The following is a 26,109-nucleotide window of genomic DNA, read 5'->3' as shown; positions in this document are numbered from 1 at the left end:
TGTTCACATGGGCCGTTTCTCAATCTGTGTTCTTCTATTGACTTGTGTTCTTTTGTCCCTGTGAAACGTCATCTCGTGTTGCCTAAGTACTGTCCCAATACACAAGTTCGCATTTCACCAAGAACAGTTAAGATTCCCGGAAATGTTCTTGACACGCCCATTTTACCGAGGATGCATTGGTTGGTAACTTGTATGAACTTCGCTGCACCCGTATCCCAACATTCATTTCGGCATTCAATGATGGTCGGGTTTCCGGTACATAGACAGCCCAAAAACGGGACAATTTTAACAATTTTCGCCATCTTATTCATCACCAAATTAACTTCTGACCACATTTTAGGCGAGAAATGAACGGTTTAGATTTCGAATATAGGCAGTCTTGCTAAAATCTTTGCCGAATTGACAATTTGCTCCAAGGTTTTCGGAGTTTTCGGAGCTCCGTGAAGTGAGGCGGCCGCCAGCTTGCGCCTGCCCGGCCGCTAGCTCGTCGCTCGGATAGTCACGCTCAGAGACCCCGCTGGAAGCCGGAGGTCTTTTAGACCGGTCCCGTAAATAAGAGGCTTTTATTTCGCCGTTGACGGATCGTTTGTTTAAATATCACAACACATGGCCATCATAAGATTAATGGGAACCTGTGGTTAACTGTCTTTTCAGAGTTAAACTCCACAAGCACACACACACGCACGCACGCACGCACGCACACACACACACACACACACACACACACACGGGGGGAGAGAGATTACACGTTTCTTTTCGGGAGACTTGTTTAAATTATGCCATAGGCTATACATTTACGTATATATAGATTTAGTATTTTTTTGGTGTATTTGTTTTCTGATTTATTAGAAGTTGAGTTTCAGTCTGTATGATAAATTAAGAGTTGTACATAAAGTGGTAACATGCTGACATGTTATGTAGACTAAAGGGGAGACACCAACCTTTATAATTTGAATTGCTAATGTCCATCTCCCTGGGCATATACAGTGCACTACAATAATATAGAAATGATCACGATCATGAACACATAGGACACACCAGTGCATGCCTACTTATTTTTTAATTTAAACTGACTTAAACTTATACACTAATAATAGTAGGGATCACGTTCCACTCTTTTGAATAAGTAAGGAGTGTTTGAGCTAAACCATAAACAATAAAATTAAAGCTCAATAAGTTTTATTTTTCAATATTATTGCAATAGTTGTAACATTGTGAGGTTTTCTTGTCCGGAGATTGTTTTAATATAAAGTGGTTATATTGTTGTGGTTTTTATTTCTAGCTGTTATTTTGGAGCCCTGCTGGTAGCCTCTGTGCTGGGGGGGTTGAGCAATAACAGGAAGTATGCATCGTCTCAAACTCTTAACAGTGTTTTCTGTGCTTGTGAACTTGCAAGTTCATTCTTCCAGGTACAACTAGCAAGAACGTTCTCCCCAAGAACACAAGTCTGTTCTTTGCACTCTTGGTATTGGGAAACGGCCCTGGTTAGGATGCGTGTTCTTCTTCTTCTGTTATATTGGCGTTTGGCATAACAACTTGTTGCATGACTGCCACCAAATGTTGGGCGTAGCCTAGAGCATCAGGTGTGTGAAAACCTGGTGAAAACATGGAGGCTACAATAATTTGCTGCTGTTTTCTTATGCGAGCATACAAACAGCACATCGTCAGGTGTTTGTGTTATCTGCAGGACAACGAACGGGAAAGGACACGGATAATGTGTTGTTTTTTTATACATAGGCCTATTTATGAATAATTTGAAACATGTTATGTATGTGTATGTTTCTCAGCAGAGGCATTTGTCCACAATAACAATTTATTGTCATTGAAATATGTTCAGTGAACCAAAGTCGCCTCCATCAAGCGTCAGTTGTCAACAACGCGTCACCAACTCCTGACGATGTGCTGTTTGTATGCTCGCATAAGAAAACAGCAGCAAATTATTGTAGCCTCCATGTTTTCACACACCTGATGCTCTAGGCAACGGCCAACAGTTGTTGGTTGCTTATGCCAAACGCCAATATAACAGAAGAAGAAGAACACGCACCCTGACCATGTGAACGCTGGTAGTCGGAAAAACAACGTAATCACGGGGGCGGTCCCTGTTATTCCGAGGTGGCATGAACGCGCCATCAATACCCGCGCTGGTGGTCACGACACTAGTTGCAGTCTTCTCCTGAACAGAGGTAACGCTAATGAGCAAAGGCTACCGACGTTGCTCTTTCTACGGACTAGAAGAAGAAGAAAAAGGTAAACAACGGCAAAACTGGCAGCAGCATTGCCGTCAATGCTTAGATTTGATTCGATGAGCTACTTGGTGGGATCAGGCCTTTCATTCACCATAAAAGAACTCATCTTAACCCAGTAAGTTTACCAGAGAGACCTGCAGTCACTCTGAGAGTCCTGGCATCCGGTTGTCGCATGGATGTATTAAGAGAACTGGATACAGTGTTCGGCGGGAAGCCCCGTACGTTCCAATGAGAGTGCTCAAAACAGACAGTATATAAGAGAGCAGAAATCGTGACGGTGCCGCCTGCACGATCCGTTCTGCGCATGCGTGCGCAAACACGTTAGTTTAGCTAACAGCTAATTCGGCTAACTTAATGGGAAAAGCAGGCTACAGCACTATAAAAGGCATTAAAAATAAGAAGGCAATCAAGACTGAGTCTTAACTGGATTGGGATAATATTCCTTCAATAGAATATTTCTAATAACTTTGTTGATACATTTATAATCACAGAAATGAATTCCTTGGAGAAACCTTGGAGTACCTAACGTCTTCTCTCACCATGGACTTCAGAGACAAGTCAGGCATTACAACTGGCAGCTCTTTTTGTAAGCTAGGGATTGTTTTAAATGTAGTTTACGCCAGGCTATGAATTACGAGGTATTTACTTGGTGGCCAATCCAAAAAAATAAAGGAGTTGTTACATGTTACATTAATATACACCATTTTTGGTTACATGTGGAATGAAGTCCGGGTTTTTGCTAAATGTTATTCAACTTTAAGAGTTGCAGTTGAATACGAGAGTAAGGTGCAGTCTATGTGTAAGTCTTTTGTATTAGTATGTTCATACATAGCCTATATTGGCTATATATCTATGTAAATGTTCAATCTATGATTCTAATACAGTATAATTCCATGCTTCCATACCAACAATCACTTGTTTTGCTTGTTTCTATTTAATAGTTATTAAATTATTAAAAGAATGTTCGAGACGCAATGCAGCAAGAGCAATAGGCACGGTTATTCATTCATTCATTAAGATGATAAAGGAGCAGACACACAATTAAAGCTCTGCCTTTGTGTAAGTGTAAGTCTACAGCCTACCAGGTGGTGTTCTGTTATTTAAGTGCACGGTTTAATGCAGATTGGTATGTATTAAAACATACTAGTCGTATATGTATCAATTCATACTTCATTATTTGACATAAATTAATTTCAAGTCAACGTCAAGTGGTCATCTTAACTATGATATAAAAATAAATACAAATGCTTAAAATTACGTTAACGCTATTGTCATGTTGATGCTGAAACAACTATTTGATTTCATTTTTTTTCTCCAAGCAAAATCATTTGATGGTTCCAGCTTCTCAAATGTGAGTTTGAAGTTTATCCTTGTCTTACATTATAATGTACTGATTTTCTTTTTTACACTGTTGCTGACCACAATAGAGTCCTCTCCAAATAGAAACATAGAAGCAGAGTCTGTAGCACACAGGTTTAATTAACAATATGGTATATAAGTACAAAATGAGCCATTTTAACCAATTTGTACAGTGATTTCATTCTTATTTTCTTATTGCAAAACAAATGGGCACAGACCAGTAAAAAGAACATTCCAGCACCTGTGAACATTAACAAGCTTCAATGCATTTGTTTTTACACCTGCTTTCTGTGTTTGAGTGTATGCAATAGTTCCTAGATCTATACAAATACATTCATCTCCCACAGACTCTGGAAACAGGAAAGAAACTAAGGCTTTCCCCAAAGGCAGTCCTTTTGAAAAATGGCATATTAGAATAAATTAGCCAGGAACAGAGAAAATGAGCAAGAGGAGAAACCTGTCAAAAATTCCCAGACAAATTATTTTACAGTCTTCTCAACACAAACTATTAATTTGCAAAAAGGTATTGTTTCATCTGGTGTTTTTGATACGCACTCCTGCTGCTAACAAGAAAAACTTCCACTACAATTGTAATGGGAATTTTATTTTAATATTGTAGTTTGATATCTTACAAGATTCTCTTATATACGTTACAGGAGTTTTCCTAATAATCTTTAATTTTGTTATAGACTTAGAGACTCCAAGAGAAGAAGCAACTGGCATCATAAACTCTGGCCTATTTGAGAATATCCTTCACTTTTTGGAACTCAGCGTTCCTACTGTTTACCTTTAGCAGATAAGGAGGAAAAGGGCCATAACATTTTGAACTGTATCTCCTGTCTCTTGCTTTGCTAAGAGAAGGATATTCTCAACTAGGCCAGAATTTATGATGCCAGTTGCTTCTTCTCTTGGAGTCTCTAAGTCTATAACAAAATTAAAGATTATTAGGAAACTCCTGTAAAGTATATAAGATAATCTTGTAAGATATCAAACTATAATGTTAAAATAAAATTCCCATTACAGGTACAAAATAAAAAAACATAAAAATAAAATCTTTCGTTTCGATAAGTTTTGTTAAAAAAAGTCAATACCAGAGCATAACAAATGAAAACAGCACAAAGACTAGTGCAAATTCTTGCATGGCTGGTCTGAAGTCTGAACCAAAAATATATTCTGTCTTTGTTGTCTTCTTTAAAAATAGCAATTATTAAATCACTCTGTGTTGGAAGAAAAAGCAGTCCCTTGGTTTAAGGAAAGTTCACAGTCTATAGGCCTTATGACAATTTTTTTTGTATTTCTTTTAGCTTTTTACATTAGCAAGTACAAAAAGTTGAAACAGAACAAGGCCTTTCTCTGTCCCAAAATCCTACAATCCTTCAAAAATATTCTCCAGCGTGTCTCCAGTCGTGTCACCCACCATAACCATGTCATTACTCAACCCCCCTCTGTGTGGTGTGTTAAGTTGTGGGAGCATGGCACTCAGCTCCGGTGTTCCCATGTGTCCCTGCTCCATGGAGCCTGACATTGGGCCTCCAAGGCTGGGGTGGGGAGAGCTGGAGTGGAGGCCATCGTGTTGAGGTGAAGGCTGGGGCTGTATTCTTGGGAAGGGACTGGACTGTGGGGGCTGCTGCGAAGGTGGACGGGGCTGGGGAACGTATTTGGCACCTGGTTTGCCATAGCTACCATTGCCTGCATTCCTGCCTGGGACCCAAGCATGGCCTGAGTGTCCTGCTGCGCCTGCTGTTGTTGCTGCGGCTGGGTGTCCTGGTACTTGGCTGTCCTCTGTTTAATGAAAGAGGCCATGAGGTGGGGGTTAGACTTGAGGATGTTGAGGACCTGCTGTTGCTGCTGTGGGGAGCTGGGATATTTGAGGGTGCGCAGTAATTCCTGCAGGGCAATCAGAGCAATGTTACCATCCACCACGTGTTAATGAGCTGGCCCTGCTGGGGCAAAGGGCTCTCCTGAGCCTGCTGAGGAGCCATGGGGGCCTGTTGAGCAGTCAGTCAGAGTCAGTCACTCGGCCGACATGTGGGGGACTGTGCAGCCCACATCCAGCATTAACACGAAGGTCGAGCATGTCTCTACAAACCCCCATAAATGTGTCCATGTCCTGCATATGGTCAAAAGTGAATGTGAATGGGTCCTTGGCATCACACTCCATTGTGTCCATCAACACTCTCCAACAATTAAGTTGGTCATCATGATTCATCCACACGAATGACGGCTCGTGCACCCGTCCCTTAAACAGCCCAGGGTTGTTCCTGACGATGTACTCTGCCGTGTACATGTCTTTGACAGTTAATGGTAGCTCCTCCACTTCTACCTGCTCCTCCTTTGATAAAGTAAAATACCTTAAGTTAAGACTACTCTATAACATAAGATGTTTATGCCATTTCCATACATGAGAAACATCACCAACATGGTATTTATTATAAATTCAAGACATTTTCTCAGTGGTTCCTTGTTGAAATGAGTTGCCTAGTACTGTCCATTCCTGTGAGTTTTGGTTCTTTCAAAAGGGACCTTAAAGACATCTTTTCAGCATAAATTAATTAAGTAGTTCTTATGAGTTATGGTTTGTATATTATGGTATTTTCATTAGGCTATTGATCATTGATATTATATTGTTGTTCATTACTGCTGTTTTCCTTAATGTAGTCTAAGCAGCATTTTACTATTTTTAACTATTGTATTGTTTATAAGTCACTTTGGACAAACGCATCTGCTAACTATATTAATATATCAATATATTACCATAACTATTACATGCACAAAGAAAATATAGGATGCAAACGTGAAAATGGTTGTCTGGTTAGTTTGGCCATACCTCGACTTTGTGGGGTCGAGGAATCCTATAAATAGGTGGTAGGTTGCCTGCCATCATCTGTTTTGCCTCCTCTGTCCAGAAGGCAAAGCGCTGTCCGAAGTGCTGCCCATGCCTTTTCAAAAGTCAGAGTATGGTACTTTTAATATAGCATAATCGTAAAGCAGACCAATGTTTTACTGAATGAAATGTGTCCTACCTTGTGATTGAGAATTTCTCCAGAATCTGGAGACACCACCACTTGCGAATGGATGGTATGTCACTCTGTAATACAAATGTAATATTAGAGACTTGCGCTGTTTAGTTTTTAACATATACATACATTCTATGAATTACAACTTACATCCAAAAAGTGAAACTGGGCACCAGTACAGATGCAGAGGGCGTACTGTTAAAGAGAAAGATACTGATTACAGAGATGTAGGACAAACGGGAAAAATTGTGTGGAAATTGTATAAGCTTACCATAAGCATGAAGATCCCACAGCTCTGTCCATCTGATTGAACTGGAAATGGCTAGAAAGTAATACACAGTTACTCAGATGTAGTGTTGACAACCATTACAGTATACTGTGTCCACTGTGCAAAATTAAATGCCGAAATATTACATAGTAAGTAAAGTTACATCAAAATCTTTGCCCGTCTTCTCCACCCACGGCCCATTAGCCACTGCATCTGCAAGTTGTCTGGAAAACAAATTATGCAAGATTTTAAACCTGAAGCCATAGAACGAGGCTTTTGCTCAAACCTGAAGCCATAGAACGAGGCTTTTGCTCAAACCTGAAGCCATAGAACGAGGCTTTGCCTAAACAGGATATCAGTCCATTTCACTCGGTTTGATCTGTATTAGTTAAGGCTGTTACAGTGTCATCAGAATGACGATTTTCAGAGTGCTGTTCAGGCTTAACTGGATGAAAGAACTGTATAAAAAGGCACCCATCATGTGTTAACTTTAATTCCCATAGTAGCATGTAACTACATGCACTGTCTGTTCTCTGTGTGAGCCTTAGACGATCACAGGTCAAACCTTGCTAATGTCCTCTGCGTACGAGTTTCAAACCTGAATATGGTTCGGTACTCCTCATCTCCAAACCCATTTGGACGTAATGAGTCCAGAAAAATAACCTCCTTCTTAGCAACTAATAACACCTGTGAAGCACATATGCCATAAATGCCAGCTATAGGGTTTAAATAATAGAGGAAACACTAAAAAAAAATGTTACTGTACACAAAGCATGTAGTGGCTTGCTGTTTTTGACTCCCTACTCCATGCTGGCAAAAGGATAATGTCTTTTGATTCCACGTTTTCCTATAAAAAAAACACAATGTTCAGATCTCCATGGACATATCTTCACTTAAAGAGGTGTATCTGCTGGACTTATGTCAACACATTATGCAACTTACTGGCAAACTGGCTTCACTATGCTTCCATGTAGGGATTGTATATAGGTCAGCAATGTGGACATCCATTCCCTGAATAATATTGTATGTCAGTATTTCATACAACGCAAATTTATAAGTGTAAGTCACCGAGGAAAATACAAATACATACATGTCTCCTGGCTGCCTCCTCTACCAGCCTGAAGCACGCATTCCCAATCTGAAAGCACAGAATGTTTTGCATAATTGCAATAAAGGCATTAGAACCATCCGAACTCTTCACAGCAATATCCACTTACATTGCTCTCCACCTCCTCATCCAGCCCCAAGCTCCAAAAGTCCTCCCTTCGAAGACACATCGGACCATCCAGAACAACAATTTCTTTTGCTGGAAGTGCTCTGTCCAGCACATAGGTCAGCTAGAAATAACAAAAGTAATCCCTGTTATGAATGAGCAATCATGCATTTATTATTTGCACACCAACAAGCTATGCATGTCAATTATCCAGTTTAGTTTGGCACTCACCAGTTGATCTTGCTGTGGACCGAGACTCTTGGACCACAGTGGACCTTTATTGGCATACTGGTGGTCCACCAGTCTAATGTCCTCTGCCCTCTTGGACCACAGTGGACCTTTTTTGGCATACTGGTGGTCCACCAGTCTAATGTCCTCTGAATCCCCTTGGCTGCCCTCTGGTTCACAGCTATGGTCTACACAATGGGACAGTAAATACTAATAGTCATTGTCAATTGTCATGTTTATATTTCAAATGCTATGCCACGTAGTAGGATTATTACAATACCTTGTGGTCGAAAGTAGGGCCTCAGCCGCGAGACATTAACTGTTTGGACTTTCCCTGACATAGCCACACTTTCCACACCCTTCTCTGTCAGGGATGTGAGGGTGAATGGCCCTTGGTGGAGATCCTCTAAACAATTTCCCATCTTCACCTTCTTTTTGGGCTCCCCAATTAGGACTTCATCCCCTGCCTTGACTGAGCACTGGCGCACCCCTTTCCCTTTCTTGGCCTCAAAAGCCTTTTTTTGTTTTGCCTGTGCCTTTTCAATGTTGTTCAGTACCTTAAAGATAAGAATGTATAAATTATAATGCGAACATTCTTATTCACATTGAACATGCCATCCACACAACTTTGAACAAACCTTTTCATTGAGGGCCTTGACTCCACATAGTTTTTGCTCCAGCTCCTCCTCTGGGTCTGCCAATTCTAAGGCGGAGTCTGTCTCACAGGCATTTAATGCCTGTGGTAGACGGGGGTGCCTGTTATACATTAAAAAGTACTTGGTGGATCTCTAATTTGAAACAAAAGGTTTTGTTAGATTGCATTGAACCACAAAATAAAACTCTTAAAACATGTATGTGATATATGTTATCTAATCATTTTGAATAACAACCTGTTTTGCAGTGTTAATTCCATAAACTATGGCCTGCAGGTGGACGTCCCAGTCATCCTGGTGCTGATTGACGTATTTTGTGAGAGTCCTCTTCACGTTTTGATTAGTTCTCTCATCCTTCAACATACAAAGGAATCACTACATGCATTTAAGTGTACATTGGCTAAAGTTGACTTGTTTTGAGGGACGTCATGATGGCACACTTACTTGGCCATTTGACTGGGGGTGGTATGCACTTGTAATGGCATGTTTGATGTTCAGTTCCGTGAATATGTGTGAATTTAGCTGTACATAATTCAAACACATATGGTTATTTACAATATTTATTGGTCTTGGAAATGACTAATAACTGCTTAAAACAACGTGAATTGTGATGTCATACGACCTGTGTGAAGGAGGTGAAGGGAGAGGGTAATCAGGACACATACGTTTACGTTTTTTTCACACGTCTAATGTATAATTTAACACAATCTCATAAAGTACAATGATCATATATAAGCCGCGTGAAATGGGGAACCCCAAATAAGCTACTAAAAGCTTTTTGGAGGGGGCCCAATAACAATAAATAGCAACAGATAATATACAATCCAAAAACTCAATTTACCAAAAACACAAAATAGACAATAAAAAAATACAACAAAAATACAGACAGACATACTTAAACTAACATAGACAAATACTACAAACAAACAAACGAATGATCCCAGCACAAACTATAGCATTTAAAGAATAATCAGCAATCATATGTTATGAGCAATTTTTCCTTTAGGCTTTTCTTGAAATACCTCATTAACAAATGCACGGCCCCTGTCTGTGATGATTTTCCGGACCATACCAAATGTGTACAGCTTTGGCACAAGTGCCTTAGCCACCTCAGTGCTGGAGGCAAACTTTAAAGGCTCAGCGATGACCCACTTGGTGAACAGGTCTGTCACCGTGAGGATGTACTGATGGTCTTTTAAGGTTTTTTTCAGTGGACCAATGAGGTCCATGCCGACTACCTCCCATGGCTCTTTCACCTGGGGAGATATGTAATATTACCACATCACCTTATATATTTCTTGTTGCTTAAAATGGTACACCAAGGTACGCCCTACCTTAATAGGGTGAAGGGCAGGAGACACAGTCTTTATGGGGTCATTCTTCTGGCATCTGTGACAGCTTTTGACCTGATGGATACATTCATTATTTAGACCAAATAATTAACTTAAGTCAAACAAAGCCACTAATGTAAGTCATTGCCTGAGACATTCCTTGAGTTAAAAAAAATGTTTTTACCCAATCTGCCACATCTGCCTTTATGCTGTCCCAGTAGTACCCGGCAACAACCCTGTCCGTGGTGGCCCTCACGCCCCCGTGGTTCCCTGTGCCAGGGTTGTTGTGGCACTCCTCCAGGACAGCCCGCCTCTGCTCCTCAGACAGCACAACCAGCCTCATATTTTCCACACTGGGTCCAGTGTAGAATAATTGACTTTCTGTGATAGACATACAAATGTTTGTTAAGTAATGATTTTTGCTGCATTGTTTTGGTATTACAATACGGCACTTATGTGCACATGCGTCTTTGTTCAGGGATGCAAACACGTGATGAAAAAAGAGAGTGACATTTCTGTTACCGTGAAAGGAAACTAGCCTATTTGAAATGTTTTAAATGTGAATGCTCTAAACGTAATTCATCATTAACTAGATTAGGCAAAGCATGACACGTTCATCACTCAAATGTGGTGTGTAAGCCTACGTCTTGAGTGATCGTCTTCCCTTTAAATGTTTAAATGGGACTTTAACTCCATGCTGTTTTTGTTGTTGGACAGCGCCGTCTTTGATTCAGAATTTTCTTACCGTTTTTATAAATGACACATGGGGGGCGCCGAAAAGCACGCTATTTGCATCCCTGTTTGTTCCAGTTATAAGTTTGGCTGCAACAACACAGCTCACTCACTTCTTTTCAACTCTGACTAAACTTTACTGAACAGCTAATGACGAAGTAGCTAGTTATAAACGAAAATGTGCGAAAAGATCCCTTGTCCCACACACATTAGTAGGCCTACTAGTGCTAACTAAAACAGGTGTATCGGTTGACGTTAGCAGCATAACGTTAATGCTAATATTATTTCACATACCGAAACTAACTTACCTCTTACAACGAAATTTTCAGTCATTCGCATGACCTTTTTCATATAGGCAGGATCCACCAGCCCGTCAACCAAATATTGCCTAAGGGCAACATAAAGAAGAAACTTTTCAGTCATTTTTTGTTCAAAATACTACATCCATGCTCGAAACCAGAGCGCTGTGAAATGAATGAAATTCAAAAAACGCGCGCAAGCGTAAATCATCGTAAAACATCATCTGCGCATGCGCAGAACGGATCGTGCAGTGTCGTAAATCATCGTAAAACCTGATGATAAATGATTATCATCTGCGCATGCGCGAACATCTTGCGCATGCGCAGAACGGATCGTGCAGGCAGAACGGATCGTGTACCGACAGAGACCATGGATGTATTAAGAGAACGAGTTACCAGTGAAGGCCGTTAGAAGCACTTTTCCGGTGAGCGCTGAGCGTTACTGCGCAGCCTCCAACTGAGAGAGACGACGTAAATGTGACGTGAGCAACGTGTCTGAAAGTTGTAAGTCTTCTGGTAGCTGTGCCAAGAGAAATCTCAATCATTCCCAATCTAGCAGAGACGGAGAGCGTAGGTATATGTAAGGAGATAACATAGACACAGGCTAATTATTGATCACTAAAATGCTAGTTAACATTAGTAATTGCACTTAAACAGCTAATGTGAGACGAAACTGCCTGCAAGCTTCTCCTGTACTATACGGTAATTCCTCTACTATGAGACAGTAAGTCTCGTGGTTATGACACAATCGTTAGCCTATTTTTATAAAAACGTCTGCTACGGAGCCATAACGTGAGGTACAAGGTAATGGAGTCTTTTATACATTGTCTTGTTTCTTTAGAAATAAACAATGGACAAATAAAGTCTTTAAACGCTTCAGACGTAAAGTTATTTGCTGTCAAAGTGGCGCCAAAATGAATGGCAGTCAATGGAATGCTAACGGGGGGTGATCGTTTTGTAGCATTAAAATGGCGCCATAGGAGGTTCGCGGTCCGAGGAGAGACTTACCAAAGCCCGTCTACGGAAAGCCGTTCCACTCCCTATTCAGCCCCATTGTACCTACTTTGGTTGCAGTTCCACCAGAGTTCCACTGGGGGTGATCACGGTCCAGTGCAAAATGAATGGGAGTCTATGGAGCTAGATGGCTAAATTTGTCTCTTTCGTCTGATTGTCGATGAGAAATCTCAGATTTGATTGTAGTTTTTGCAAGTTCAACATGGATTATAGGTCGAAAGTTGAATGAACGAGTACTTATGCCCTTTCGATTTGTTACAGGTTGAGTCGTTGTTGCCCATAACACGCTAGCATTCTGCTAATGAATGCTGATTGGTCAGTGAAGGACAGATTACGATCGGAGATCCCGCTTGACGGCATCCGAAGCAGAACCAGAATGCCAGATTGAATATTTCGGCGTGGTCTTTAAAACATTAGCAAACCTCTTTCTAGCACGTGTATTGACAGGGAGAGCCTAACCTGTCAGCTGTGTTGTCGATGCCTCGAGAGAACAAAGGAAGCGACTCAAAGCTTGCCGTAAAGCAGAATCTCTGGCCGTACGATGTGTATGACGTCATTGATATTTTAAAAGGCTTTTTAGAACAAAAAAGCCACTTTAAAAAAATCTAACACCCAGTAGTGTGTATTTTCTTAGCCTCCCCTTTCAAATGCAACATTCAAATTACTAGACAAAAAATTATATCCTGAGAAAAGTGGATTTTGAGGGGTATAACTCCATAGAGTCCCATTCATTCTGCACTGGCCTGTGAGCGCCCCCTATTTGGAACTCTGGAGGAACTGCAACCAGTTCAGAAGCCGGAAGTAACGAGAGAGTGGAACTTCTTCCCTTATTAGAAATTCTTTGGGCTTACCCCCTTGGCTCAAAAGCGCATAAAGCAAACATGGAGCTCAGCTCTTCCGCATTGTTGGCCCATAACGCTGGTTGGCTCACGATGGGCATGCGCACTAGCAACAATTTGTTTGCGTTGTCGTAGCAACCGGTAGCTACATGCGCGTTCATGAGCTTCTCTGTCGTGTCTCTTACAAGTGGCGAACTCATGAACTCGCCGTTTTCATTGTCTAAAATATTCACTAACGTTAAACACTGTTTTCGTTGTTCCCTATCGTTTACATGCTTAGCTAAATAAACGATAGATGTATTTAGCTAGACAACCAAGGAGATTTAATAATTATGTTGTGCTACTAGCTAGCTACCTACTAACTAGCGCTAGCTAGCTGTTAGCCTGCAGTTTGGTGAACAAAGCTCATCCATGGCTTCAGCTCTGATCCACGTTACAAGCGTTACAATATACAGCCCTCGGATGTATCATAAGAGAGAACCAAGGCGATGTAATCACTATGTCTGTAGTAACGTTATGTAGGCATATAGCTAGCTATGTATAGATCTTAATACAGCCATGCTAGCTACCCCTGATGTTAGCAACTAGCTAGCTAGCCGATAGCCCGCCAGTTTGGGAAACGCTAATGACGTTACATCCACGTAGCTAACAGGCTTTACAGCAGCTACATACATCCCTCGGATGTATCATAACTTCATAAGATAATACCATGGACGTATTCATAGAACACATGGTGAATTACAACCATTAGCTATATCCATTATTACAGCTAGCTACGTGAGCTCGGGAGAACAGTCAGCGCTCGTGTCCACTATCCATCATGCCAAATTTAATAATTCTGGATTCGCTTCTAGTGAATGTTAAAAATGTTAAAAACGTAACGTTTTAAAGCAGCCATATTATGCTCATTTTCAGGTTCATAATTGTATTTTAAGGTTGTACCAGAATAGGTTTACATGGTTTCATTTTCAAAAAACACCATATTTGTGTTGTACTGCAGTGCTCTATCTCACTGCTGCAGATCCTCTTTTCAGCTGGTCTCTGTTTTAGCTACAGAGTGAGACCTCTTTTCTTCTTCTTCTTCTGTACTATCTTTGATTGCACTGCACATGCCCAGTAGCTCAGATGTAGATCATGTCAGCTAGCTAGCTCCATAGACAGTAAAAGAAAGGCTGTTTCTGTTAACATAACACCCCAAATCCCAGAAAAAAGTGATTTTTTCATAATATGGGCACTTTAAACAAGGACCCTTTCAGTGTTCGGGCTGGTAAGTTGATATACCCAGAAACAAATTATCCGCTGAAATATAGACGTTTCTTTCGCCATGCAAAGTCTATGTGAAAAGTCTTTCTGGGCCATGGGGTGCAGTACCACCGTTATCCGCTAAGCCCATGGTGGCTTTTAGACTCGGCGCTCTTCCTGGGGGGCTTGGGTTGTCGGCGAACCTGTTCAGGCCTCCCGTTTCCGCTTTGTCGCGCGCCGCTGAAAAAAAAAAAGAGTGCGAGGCTGCTGAAGTTTAAATCACAGGTTTCTTAAGGGGAGTCTGGCGGACATGACCGGGGGGACCGGCGCAGCAGCTGGGCGAAGCTGTGTTCCTGCCCGGGGGAGGACAGCTGCCCCCGGCCGGAAATCTCCGCCTCCCGCTGACATCTGGACTGGATCACTTTGAAAGTCAAGATCTCGAGTTTGAAACTCAAGATCTCGAGTTAGTGTTTTCCCCCAGTACATGTTTTTTTTTTTTCCTCCATGTCACCTCCGGGGCTCCGTACATTACATATTCTATAAATGATATTAGTTTGAACTACTTGTACATTAACAGGAAATGTTTTCCCCCAGCAATGAATGTTAAAAGCTCTAGTCACAGAACAAATAATTAATTCTGATTTATTGTAATTGTAATTTTGTGGAACATAAATGGAACATGACTCCATTTCCCAGAATGCTTTACTTTAACCAAGTATTTAAAGTGGTTGCCAAACCATTTGATGTGGACATTAGTTTGAAAGCTTCTTTTCTACACAATTTGATGGTCAACACTGGACTTTTTAAGTTTCAGAAGTCCCTTACAACTTCAGATTACAAACATTTATAGAGACACCTGTAATAAAAGCGACATGGAAAATAATAGCAGGCCTAAAAAGTCATCTGTACTAGTTCATTTGAAGAACCAATTCCAACCAGAACACCTGGAAACCACAGAGCCATATGCAATCACTGCAGTATTCCAGTCTGTGGCTCCATCAAATTTCAAAAGCCATCTACAAGTAAATTAACAGACAGACCGTCTTTTATTTTGAAAACCATCTCTTAGTGGTATTATGCTACTGATATTTGATATCATCAGTGTTGGGGTCACTACTCAAGAATGTGTAATACACATTATTCACTTTAAAAAAAACAAAAACATAATGCATTACCTTATTACGGAGCAGACTCAATGATAAAACATTTGAGGAGCTATTGAGAATGGTGTTGCTCACTGAGTTTTGCATTGGAATAAATGATAACTGCATTTACGACTGTGTTATTTGATTACTTTGGAATGAAAATAACATTGGAACAAAACTAATTAAACAACATTGAGGAGGTCATTTATTTCAAGAATTTGATCATTATCTATATTTTGGAACAAAATGTATGCAGGGTTGAGGAGGGAGTAGTTACGTGTAATGAAATTATGTTATTAAATTACAAAATTAATGTAATTGTATTTAGTTGTATTACTGAGGTAAAATGTGTAATTCAATTAGTTACTAATCAAATTAAAAGGAAATTGCTTTGCATTGATAAAGTAATCCAAACAACATTTATAATGGGTAACTTATAACAGTAAGCAATTACATTTCCAAAGTAACCTTCCTAACACTGAATGTATGTGAGATTCAACACATTCTTTCTGTTGTGTGACGGTGTGGAATTTCTTTGAATTGCCATGAATTTAATTCCACTTCCTGTCATTCCAATTCCAATTCAAATTCAACTTCCTGTGGGGCGGAGTCAATTCAATTCAAATTCATGAATTGAATGGAGGCCAATTCTGAAATTCTGAATTTTGCACAAGCCTGATAGGCGCCCCTTTTAATTAACCTGGGCTAGACAGGCTTGTATCCACCCGTACCAATCAGCTAACTCTCACTCAGTTTACCCCTGAGACCACGAGTCAATTATTGTTGCTGCAGCTTTAAAACCCACTAAAAGCTTGCATATATAAACAGTAAATATGCCTACAGATAGATAGACAGGACTATACAGAAAACATTTAACAGTCTCTATTCATGAGTGACCACTTAAAGCGTGTTTACACCAAGGGGGTAAGCTTCGCTTCAGAGCTCAAATCTCCTATGGCGCCATTTTGATGCTACAAAGCGATCACCCCCCGTTAGCATTCCATTGACTGCCATTCATTTTGACGTCACTTTGACAGCGAATAACTTTACATCTGAAGCGTTTAAAGACTTTATTTGTCCATTGTTTATTTCTAAAGAAACACAACAATGTCTAAAAGGCTCCACTACCTTGTACCTCACGTTATGGCTCCGTAGCAGACGTTTTTATAAAAATAGGCTAACGATTGGGTCATAACCACGAGACTTACTGTCGCATAGTAGAGGAATTACCGTATAGTACAGGAGAAGCTCGCAGGCAGTTTGGACTTACATTAGCTGTTTAAGTTTAATTACTTATGTTAACTAGCATTTTAGTTAGCAATAATTAGCCTGTGTCCATGTTATCTCCTTACATATACCTACGCTCTCCTTGTCTGCAAGATTGGGAATGATTGAGATTTCTCTTGGCACAGCTACCAGAAGACTTCCAACTTTCAGACACGTTGCTCACGTCACATTTACGTTGTTTCTCTCAGTTGGAGGCTGCGCAGTAACGCTCAGCGCTCACCAGAAAAGTGCTTCTAAAGGCCTTCACTGGTCTCCGTCCAGAGACACGGGATCTGTTGGTCCATTCTTATATACAGTCTATGGTTGGAGGTAGGCTAACGGAATAAAACAAAAAATGACACTGTCTACGTAGCTTCTCTGACTAAAAAAACCTAAACAATGCTGTGTGTACATCAGGGCAATGTCTATTTTTATTTCAGAACATGCACTGCATTGGTGCGAAATGTAAAAAAAAATTAAAAAATACACTTCAACAATCGTTTTCACAAGCAGCAATTATGCATCGGACTACTAAATTAACCAAAACACCCACCGTGGTCTCCACATTCTTGATCGGCAGAAACGGTTTTTGCTTGTTTGGGATCCGACTGGCCAGTGTCTTTGAAACAGTTAAGCAAACTTTGTTGTCTTTTAGACATTTTTCCCCTGAGTGAAACGAGGCTATAACAGCAATCTCAACCAGCACAAGCACTTGTGTCACTTGAAGTGCAGCGCCGCGCTGTTGAAGTGCCGATCCCCTCCGTCCCTCTCCCCACTCTGTCTCTCCTCCCTCCGTCCCTCTCCCCACTCTGTCTCTCCTCCCTCCGTCCCTCTCCCCCCTCTGTCTCTCCTCCTTCCGTCCCTCTCCCCCCTCTGTCTTCCCTCCCTCCGTCCCTCTCCCCCCTCTGTCTTACCCTGAAAAGTCACCTCAAAACGCATTGAAAATGCAAACACAAGATTTTTGTGGAACTTCAATGGGGAATAAAGACTAACTAGACAGATAACAATATTGAACAGTACACAAAAAATAGTTTATTTTTTGCATTTAGGCGATACATTTTTCATGGTGACACAGGAGGTGCCGGATCCAATAAAAAAGGTTCCGGATCCAACGTTGGAGGTGCCGGAACATGTTCCGGCTCAAATTAAGCCCTGAGTACAGTATCAACATCAGTTGTAGGATAACTTTATGGGGTCTACCGCAATGCAATCTAAAGAAACACAAATTAAGAACTCCCCAGTAAGCACACATACGTCGGCACGACGTATGTGTGCATACTGGGTCTGTTTCAATTAGTATTTTTCAACATTTTAGTATCTGCACCAAAGAATAGTGCTACTTAGGGGGCTGATTAGCTGGAGGACAGACTTGATATGCTGTAGTTTGACCAGTCTTTGTGCTGTCCGTGAAGAAACTGTTGTTGCCTTATGAGGTTAATCAAAGGTGGTGGCAGCATAGTGTTTCCACCCTCCAGTGGCTAAAATCTTACCTAACTTAAAGGTACAATATGTAACCTTTCTGCATTAAAATGTCTAAAAATGACCATACCTATGTTATATATTTTTGAGTTGTGTAGTTACACTATCCCAAATGTTTCCACCAAATGTCAAACCCAGAAAAATCTGTTATTTTATTTCTGACACGGGACGTTTCCTTAAGTCACCCGTCAGTTGCGTCATATAACCTTTCACCATCTAGTTAGTCGTAACTTCCGTCAACGCTGGCACCCAGATGATACGTTCGTGAGTAATTGTAAATCATACAATGTCACAGAAAAAAATACTTGTAACCGTAATACTGCGTTTTCTGCCACAAGGCATCATTTTGTGATTAATGACATGCCACTTTGCAACACAGTAATACAGCAGAGATCTTATTTATTGATACATTTCAATATCGATCCAGTTTAACGTTACTACAATTTGCTGGTTGACAAGTAGCTAACGTTAATGCTAATGCTTGGTGGATAAAATCTCCTCCCTGCCGAATTTCTCCCCCCTTCGCATTTAGCTGTCTTTACAGTTAGCTAAATTAACTTGCCAAAAAGTGGGTTAAACACCAAAACCAGAAAAGTGAAGGGGGAGATCATTCTGGGCAGCTTGGAGATGTACTGCTGCACAACGGCCATCGAACGTCCTCGCCATCCCGGAGTTTCCCCCGGCAATCCCCACCCACACCTGTCTCTCAGCCTCGTTGAGTAGCTAACTAGCATTACAACAAACCCTGTCCGCCCCGGTGTTGAAACCATCCAAAAGGTGACATTGATATGTGAAATATATTGTGATAGTGTGGTTTTAGCTGCTGGCTAATGTTAGCTTGCTGGCTCACTAGCTAACTAAGAAAAACGTAATTAGGTTGGGGAAAATGCAGCTATTTTATTAGAATTACATGAATAAACGTTACTAAACGTAACGTGAATAAACTTGAATGGGTACACTGGTCCGTGAACAGATGCATTCTAACCAGCGAAGGTTAATTCCCATAATTCCACGCAACTTCCCAACATCATCAAAAGTCTGTGTTTACAATCCATTGTTTTGGTTGACAGACCCCTAGTGGCAGAAAGTTACATATTGTATGTTTAAAGTGTATTACACTGGTGGCAGCGGTGGGATTTAGTTGTAGAACAAATTTGGTTTTCTTTTCAAAGGGAATGCAAAATGTTAGAACCTGAGAATAACCCACCAGCCCCTGATGGACTGGTCATGAGCCCCTATAGTAGCCAGCACCCCTGTAGCTTCCCTGGAGAATAGTCTCACCCCAACCCCCCACCCAGTCTTTATGCCTGAGACGTTTAATGGAACTGGGCGTGAATGGTCCAATTGGGCCGAACAGTTTGAGTTAGCTGCAGATGTAAATGGATGGGACGAGTCATTGAAGTTAAAAATGTATGTCGTTGTCGCCGGCGCCCCAGAAATTTACATTGGCCTTTCAGCAGATTTTAGAAAGGGTGACAGAAGTGCTATATCAAGTCGTGCTGGTTGAGGGAGGGCCAGAAATTGTTGTGCATTTCAATAGATTGAAACCGTTTCTCTGTTCCTCGCCAGAATCATCGGCCACTGAAAGGGGGATGGCGTACCCCAACAACAGCCATCCAACTCCCAAAGTCCAGCTGAGGTTCCCTACGGCTCGACCTGGGTCCACCATTGGCGGGCTCAGTCTACTCAGGCGCCCCTAGGGAAAAGAGGGTTGGAGTTGGAGGCCAATGAACGGTCGGAAAAGGGAATCCACTCTACAGCTGCACTGATGTTGGAGAGCGGAGAGACTACTGGAGATGCCTCATTGGGGAGCTATACAGAGCCCCAGCCCCCGCCAGGTCCAGGGTCTGGGACCAGTGCCTCAGCTCACCCTCAGAGTCAAGAGGGCTTGGTATTGAACCCTACCAGAGAATGGGCTGTTGGAGTGTCACCAGCGCAGGAAAGGTGTCTGGCTCACCATCGGAGACCACCCGTGTGGTCTTGGGATTATGATATGCTGTCAATGTGACTCGAGGGCGAGTCTACATCATCAAGGGGGGGGAAGAGTGTAGTAAACTTGGGTGGTGGTTGTCTGTGAGGACTGTGACAACTAATCAAAGACTAATAAGGTCCACCTGATCCACATTGTTGCTGTCAGAGACTCTGGTAAGTGATCATTCTCAGCTGGACTTAATGGCTGAGACGCTGAACTGATAAAGCAGAGCCGAGCGAGTGGCATCATGTTCTGGGGAGCGGAGCTTGTTACCGGTTGTCGGCGGCATTTGCCTGACCAAGCAAGCTGTATTACACTCACAGGGGGGTGGGGTCCGTTGGCAGCAGGTTAGGGCTGCCTATTCCCCAGCTCCGTTTGTGGAATTCTGACAATCCGCTCCGTTGCTCCAGCGCTGGACTAACGTAACCCAACTACAGGCCCGATTGCACATGAGCCGGGTCGAACCAGCGCCACAAGCTCAGACCCTGGGTGAGGGTCTTGAGAACTCGGAGAGTTAAGTGGTCACTCATAAATAGAGACTGTTAAATGTTTTCTGTGTTATCCTGTCTATTTGTAGGCATATTTACTGTTTATATATGCAAGATTTTAGTGGGTTTTAAAGCTGCAGTAACAATAATTGACTCCTGGTCTCAGGGGTAGCTGATTGGTATGGGTGGATACAAGCCTGTCTAGCCCAGGTTAATTAAAAGGGGCGTCTATAGTGTAAATTAAAGTCTGCTGATCTGTGGTGAAAACAAGTGTGTGGTTTACTGCATTCAGTTAAGTGTGCTTGAATGCCCTTTGCAAAGTTTTGTGCGTGTATTTGCATGTTGAATGACACTTCAGTTGTCTATTCAATTTTCTATTGCCTGTGGACAGTTGATGTATCCGGGGCAACTCGGTTTACTTGTTAACATGTAACTGTTGCAAATAAATCTGCATGGAGTAAACTTCAGCAATCTCTGGTGTCTTCTTGGAGTCCTCGTCTGACAATTTCTTCTGTACTGAGGCCACTGTGGGGCTCACGCAGTCAGCAAGTAAAGACCTTTACATCTAATTCAATAGATAAAATAAAGAGTGAAATGGCAACCATAAAACCACCACACACTTTTTTCACCATACTATACTATACTAGACTTTTTTATGAATTATTTTTAGTGTGCCGATGTGCTGAAATAGCAGCGTGCTTCAGCACAATGACTATTATTCGGCATACTTAATCATTTTCATCATAATTTTCTATCTCAGCTTTGCCTCAAAGAGAAACTCCTCCGCTCAGTGACAGGATACACCTTACTAGGCTAACTTCCCTACGTGAGCTCACTCACACACAACTTTATCATTGTTCAACTAAAGATAGCTTTTAACCTGCACTTTCTGTGTCTCTGACACAGAGGAGAAAGTCTCGTCTCTGAGACTGCTGGGCCTAAATTGTGCTTAAACATGCTTCACTAAATGAAAACATGAACACAATGTTTATTGAATAAACACCCATATTGATACATGGTTGAGAGTGAATCCTGCTAAACTTACGTTACTTAGAAAAGTGAATATACAGTTGTGTTCAGAATAATAGCAGTGTGTTTAAAGAAAGTGAATAATGCTCAAAATCCTTAGAATAGCTTTTAATTCCATAATATCATTGCATTGGGAACACTGCACATTCAATTCCAAATCAAAACATGACCAAAATTGATCAAGTTTGTGTTATACCTTTACAGAAAGTGAAGAAAAAGGAATGTTAGGCTGTTTGCATTTTTCTTTACAAACTCAAACATTTACTGTATGAACTGAAAAATGTCTCAAGGGTTAGCTTTACTTTGAATCACTGCACTAATATTTAGTTGCATAACCATTATTTCTGAGAACTGCTTCACATCTGTGTTGCATGGAGTCGACCAACTTCTGGCACCTGTGAACAGGTATTCCAGCCCAGGACGATTGAAATACATTCCACAATTCCTCTGCATTACTGGGTTTGGCCTCAGAAACAGCATTTTGATGTCAAGTTTTCTATGGGATTGAGGTCTGGGGATTGGGCTGGCCACTCCATAACATCAATCTTGTTCATCTGGAACCAAGACTTTGCTTGCTTACTGGTGTGTTTTTGGTCATTGTCTTGTTGAAAGACCCATTTCAAAGGCATTTTCTCTTCAGCATAAGGCAACATGACCTCTTCAAGTATTTTGATGTATTGAAACTGATCCATCCAGGTAAATAGGCCCAACACCACAGTATGAGAAACATCCCCCTAACATGATTTTTGCCCCACCATGCTTTACTGTCTTCACAGCGTACTGTGGCTTGAATTCAGTGCATGGGGGTCGTCGGACAAACTGTCTACGGCCCCTAGACCCAAAAAGAACAATTTTGCTCTCATCAGTCCACAGAATGTTGCCCCATTTCTCCTTTGGGCAGTCAATGTGTCCTTTGGCAAATTTCAACCTATTCAGTACTTTTTTTCAGCAATGGGACTTTGCGGGGGCTTCTAGCTGATAGCTTAGCTTCACATAGCCTTCTTCTGATCGTAACAGTACTCACAGGTAACTTTAAGTCTTCTTTGATTTTCCTGGAGCTGATCATTGGTTGAGCCTTTGCCATTTTGGCTATTCTTCGATCCATTCGAATGGTAGTTGACCGTTTTTTCCCACGTCGTTCAGGCTTTGGATGCCATTTCAAGGCATTTGAAATAATTTTGGCTGAGCAGCCTATAATTTTCTGCACTTCTTTATATGTTTTCCCCTCTCCAATCAACATTTTAATCAAAGTCCACTGTTCCTCAGAGCAATGTCTGAACGACCCATTTTGCTGCGTATTTCAGTGTGAAATGCACTATAACCAGCATGCACAACATTTGCTTCCTTCCTTAAATATGGGCCATAATTGACATCTGTTTCTTCACAGAATCAATCACCTCACTAATTGAACACAACACTGCTATTATTTTGAACATGCCCCTTTCAATTACAGATTCAATTACACAGAATGAGCAGCATGCATGTCATGACTGTTGGGTCTGTTGATTTTCTATGACTCTACAACACTTACTAGTAAATTATTTGCCATGTAGAAATATCACTTCTACCAAAAAAAATTATTTGTGAGGTTAGTGATGTTGGACTGCTATTATTTTGAACACAACTGTATGTGTGGGACCTGAAAAGGATCTGATAGTCTGAAAGTCATGGTATAGTATGTCGAAAAAGTCAAAGTATAGTATGTTGAAAAAGTGATAAAAAGGTCAGTATAGTATGTCGAAAGAAGTCATAGTATAGTATGTCGAAAAAAGAGTTGAAGTCATAGTATGGGCGACCTCTAGCTCACCCAGTAAGAGCGTGCGCCCCATGTAGGCTGAGGTCTTTGCAGCGGCCCGGGTTCTAATCAGACCTGTGGCCCTGTGCTACGTGTTATCCACCATCTCTCTCCCACCTTTCCTGTCTATCCACTGTCACTCTGAAATACAGAAAGGAAAATATTCTTTAAAAAAATTCATAGTATACTATGTCAAAAAAGTCACAGTATAGTAAGTGATAAGTGATAAAAAAAATCATAGAATAGTATGTTGAATGAAGTGATAAAAGTCATAGTATAGTATGTCGAAAAAGTGATAGTCAGTAGAGTATGTCGAAAAAAGTTATAGTATGTTGAAAAAGGTGATAAAAAAGTCAAAGTATAGTATGTCGAAAAAAGTCATAGTATAGTATGTCGAAAAAAGTCAGTATAGTGTGTCGAAAAAGTAATTGTATAGTATGTCGAAAAAAAATCATACATTTTTAAATAAAGTCATAGTATAGTTTGTCAAAAGAAGTGATAAAAAGTCATTGTATAGTAAGTCGAAAACAGTGATAAAAAAGTCATAGTATTGTATGTTGAAAAAAATAATAGTATAGTATGTCGAAAAAAGTAAAAGAAAAGTCATAGTATGTCGAAAAACGTGATAAAAAAATCATAGAATAGTATGTCGAAAAAAGTAATGAAAAAGTCATAGTATAGTATGTCGAAAAACGTGATAAAAAAGTCATAGTATAGTATGTCGAAAAAAGTGATAAAAAAGTAATAGTATAGAATGTCAAAAAAATTGATAAAAAAAAGTCATAGTATAGTATGTTGAAAAAAGTCATAAATAAGTCATAGTATAGTATGTCGAAAAAAGTGATAAAAAACTCATAGCATAGTATGCTCAAAAACGTAATAAAAAAGTCATAGTATAGTATGTCGAAATACTGATAAAAAGGTCATATTATAGTATGTCGAAAAAGCGATATAAAAGACATAGTATAGTATGTCGAAAAAGGTCATAGTATGTCGATAAAAGTAATAAAAAGTAATAGTATAGTATGTCGATAAAAGTCATAGTATCGTATGGCGAAAAAAGTGACAAAAAAGTCATAGTATAGTATGTCAAATAAATTTATAAAAAAGTCATATAATAGTATGTCGAAATAAAGTGATTAAAAAGTCATCATATAGTATATCGAAAAGGGTCATACTATAGTATGTCGAAAAAGTGATAAAAAAGTCATAGTATAGTTTGTCGAAACAAGTGATAAAAAAGTCATAGTATAGTATGTCGAAGAAAGTCATAGTATAGTATGTCGAAAAAAGTAATAAAAAAGTCTTACTATAGTATGTCGAAAAAAGTAATAAAAAAGTCATTGTATAGTATGTCGAAAAAAGTAATAAAAAAGTCATAGAATAGTATGTTGAAATAAAGTGATAAAAAAGTGATTGTATAGTATGGCGAAGAAAGTCACAGTATAGTATGTCAAAAAAATGGACAAAAAAGTCATAGTATAGTATGTCGAAGAAAGTCATAGTATAGTATGTCGAAAAAAGTAGTGAAAAAGTCATAGTATAGTATGTTGAAAAATGTGATAAAAAAGTCATAATATAGTATTTTGAAGAAAGTCATTGTATAGTATGTCGAAAAAAGTGACAAAAAAGTCATAGTATAGTATGTCAACATTTTTTATAAAATAGTTATATTATAGTATGTCGAAAGAAGTGATAAAAAAGTCATAATACAGTATTTCGAAAAAGGTCATACTATAGTATGTCTAGAAAGTGATAAAAAAGTAATAGTATACTATGTCGAAAAAGTGATAAAAAAGTTATAGTATAGTATGTCAAATATTTTTACAAAATAGTCATATTATAGTATGTCCAAAGAAGTGATAAAAAAGTCATAATATAGTATTTCGAAAAAGGTCATACTATAGTATATCTAAAAAGTGATAAAAACGTCATAGTATAGTATGTCTAAAAAAGTAATGAAAGTCATAGAATAGAATATCGACAAAATTAATAAAAAAGTCATAGTATAGTATGTTGAAAAAAGTGATAAAAAAGTCATACTATAGTATGTCGAAATACTGATAAAAAGGTCATATTATAGTATGTCGAAAAAAGTAATGAAAAAGTCATAGTATAGTATGTTGAAAAAAGTGACAAAAAGTCATAGTATAGTATGTCAAATATTTTAAAAAAAATAGTCATATTATAATATGTCGAAAGAAGTGATAAAAAAAGTCATAATATAGTATTTCGAAAAAGGTCATACTATAGTATGTCTGAAAAGTGATAAAAAAAGTTATAGTATAGTATGTCGAAAAAAGTAATAAAAAAGTCATAGTATAGTATGTTGAAAAATTTATTGAAAAGTCATATTATAGTATGTCGAAATAAAGTGATTAAAAAGTCATAATATAGTATATCGAAAAAGGTCATAGTATAGTATGTCTAAAAAAAGTGATAAAAAAAGTCATAGTATAGTATGTCGAAGAAAGTCATAGTATAGTATGTCGAC

General features: G+C 39.8%; 1 protein-coding gene across 1 annotated transcript; it reads right to left on the bottom strand.

The window, feature by feature from the left end:
* Positions 1-5,283: 5,283 nt before the first annotated feature.
* On the bottom strand, positions 5,284-7,699 carry LOC118493041. The gene is made up of 7 exons (XM_035991152.1): positions 7,695-7,699; positions 7,054-7,114; positions 6,894-6,944; positions 6,773-6,817; positions 6,629-6,693; positions 6,439-6,544; positions 5,284-5,937 (listed from the first exon to the last, which is right to left on the bottom strand). Exons 1-7 carry the CDS (start codon positions 7,697-7,699, stop codon positions 5,605-5,607), a joined length of 666 nt encoding a protein of 221 aa, XP_035847045.1. The 3' UTR covers positions 5,284-5,604.
* Positions 7,700-26,109: the final 18,410 nt, after the last annotated feature.

Source organism: Sander lucioperca, chromosome 14 (assembly GCF_008315115.2).
Source record: "Sander lucioperca isolate FBNREF2018 chromosome 14, SLUC_FBN_1.2, whole genome shotgun sequence".
In the NCBI taxonomy this organism is placed as follows: Eukaryota; Metazoa; Chordata; class Actinopteri; order Perciformes; family Percidae; genus Sander; species Sander lucioperca.
Note: the sequence above shows the minus strand (reverse complement) of the source record. Positions and strands in the feature narration are given on the sequence as shown.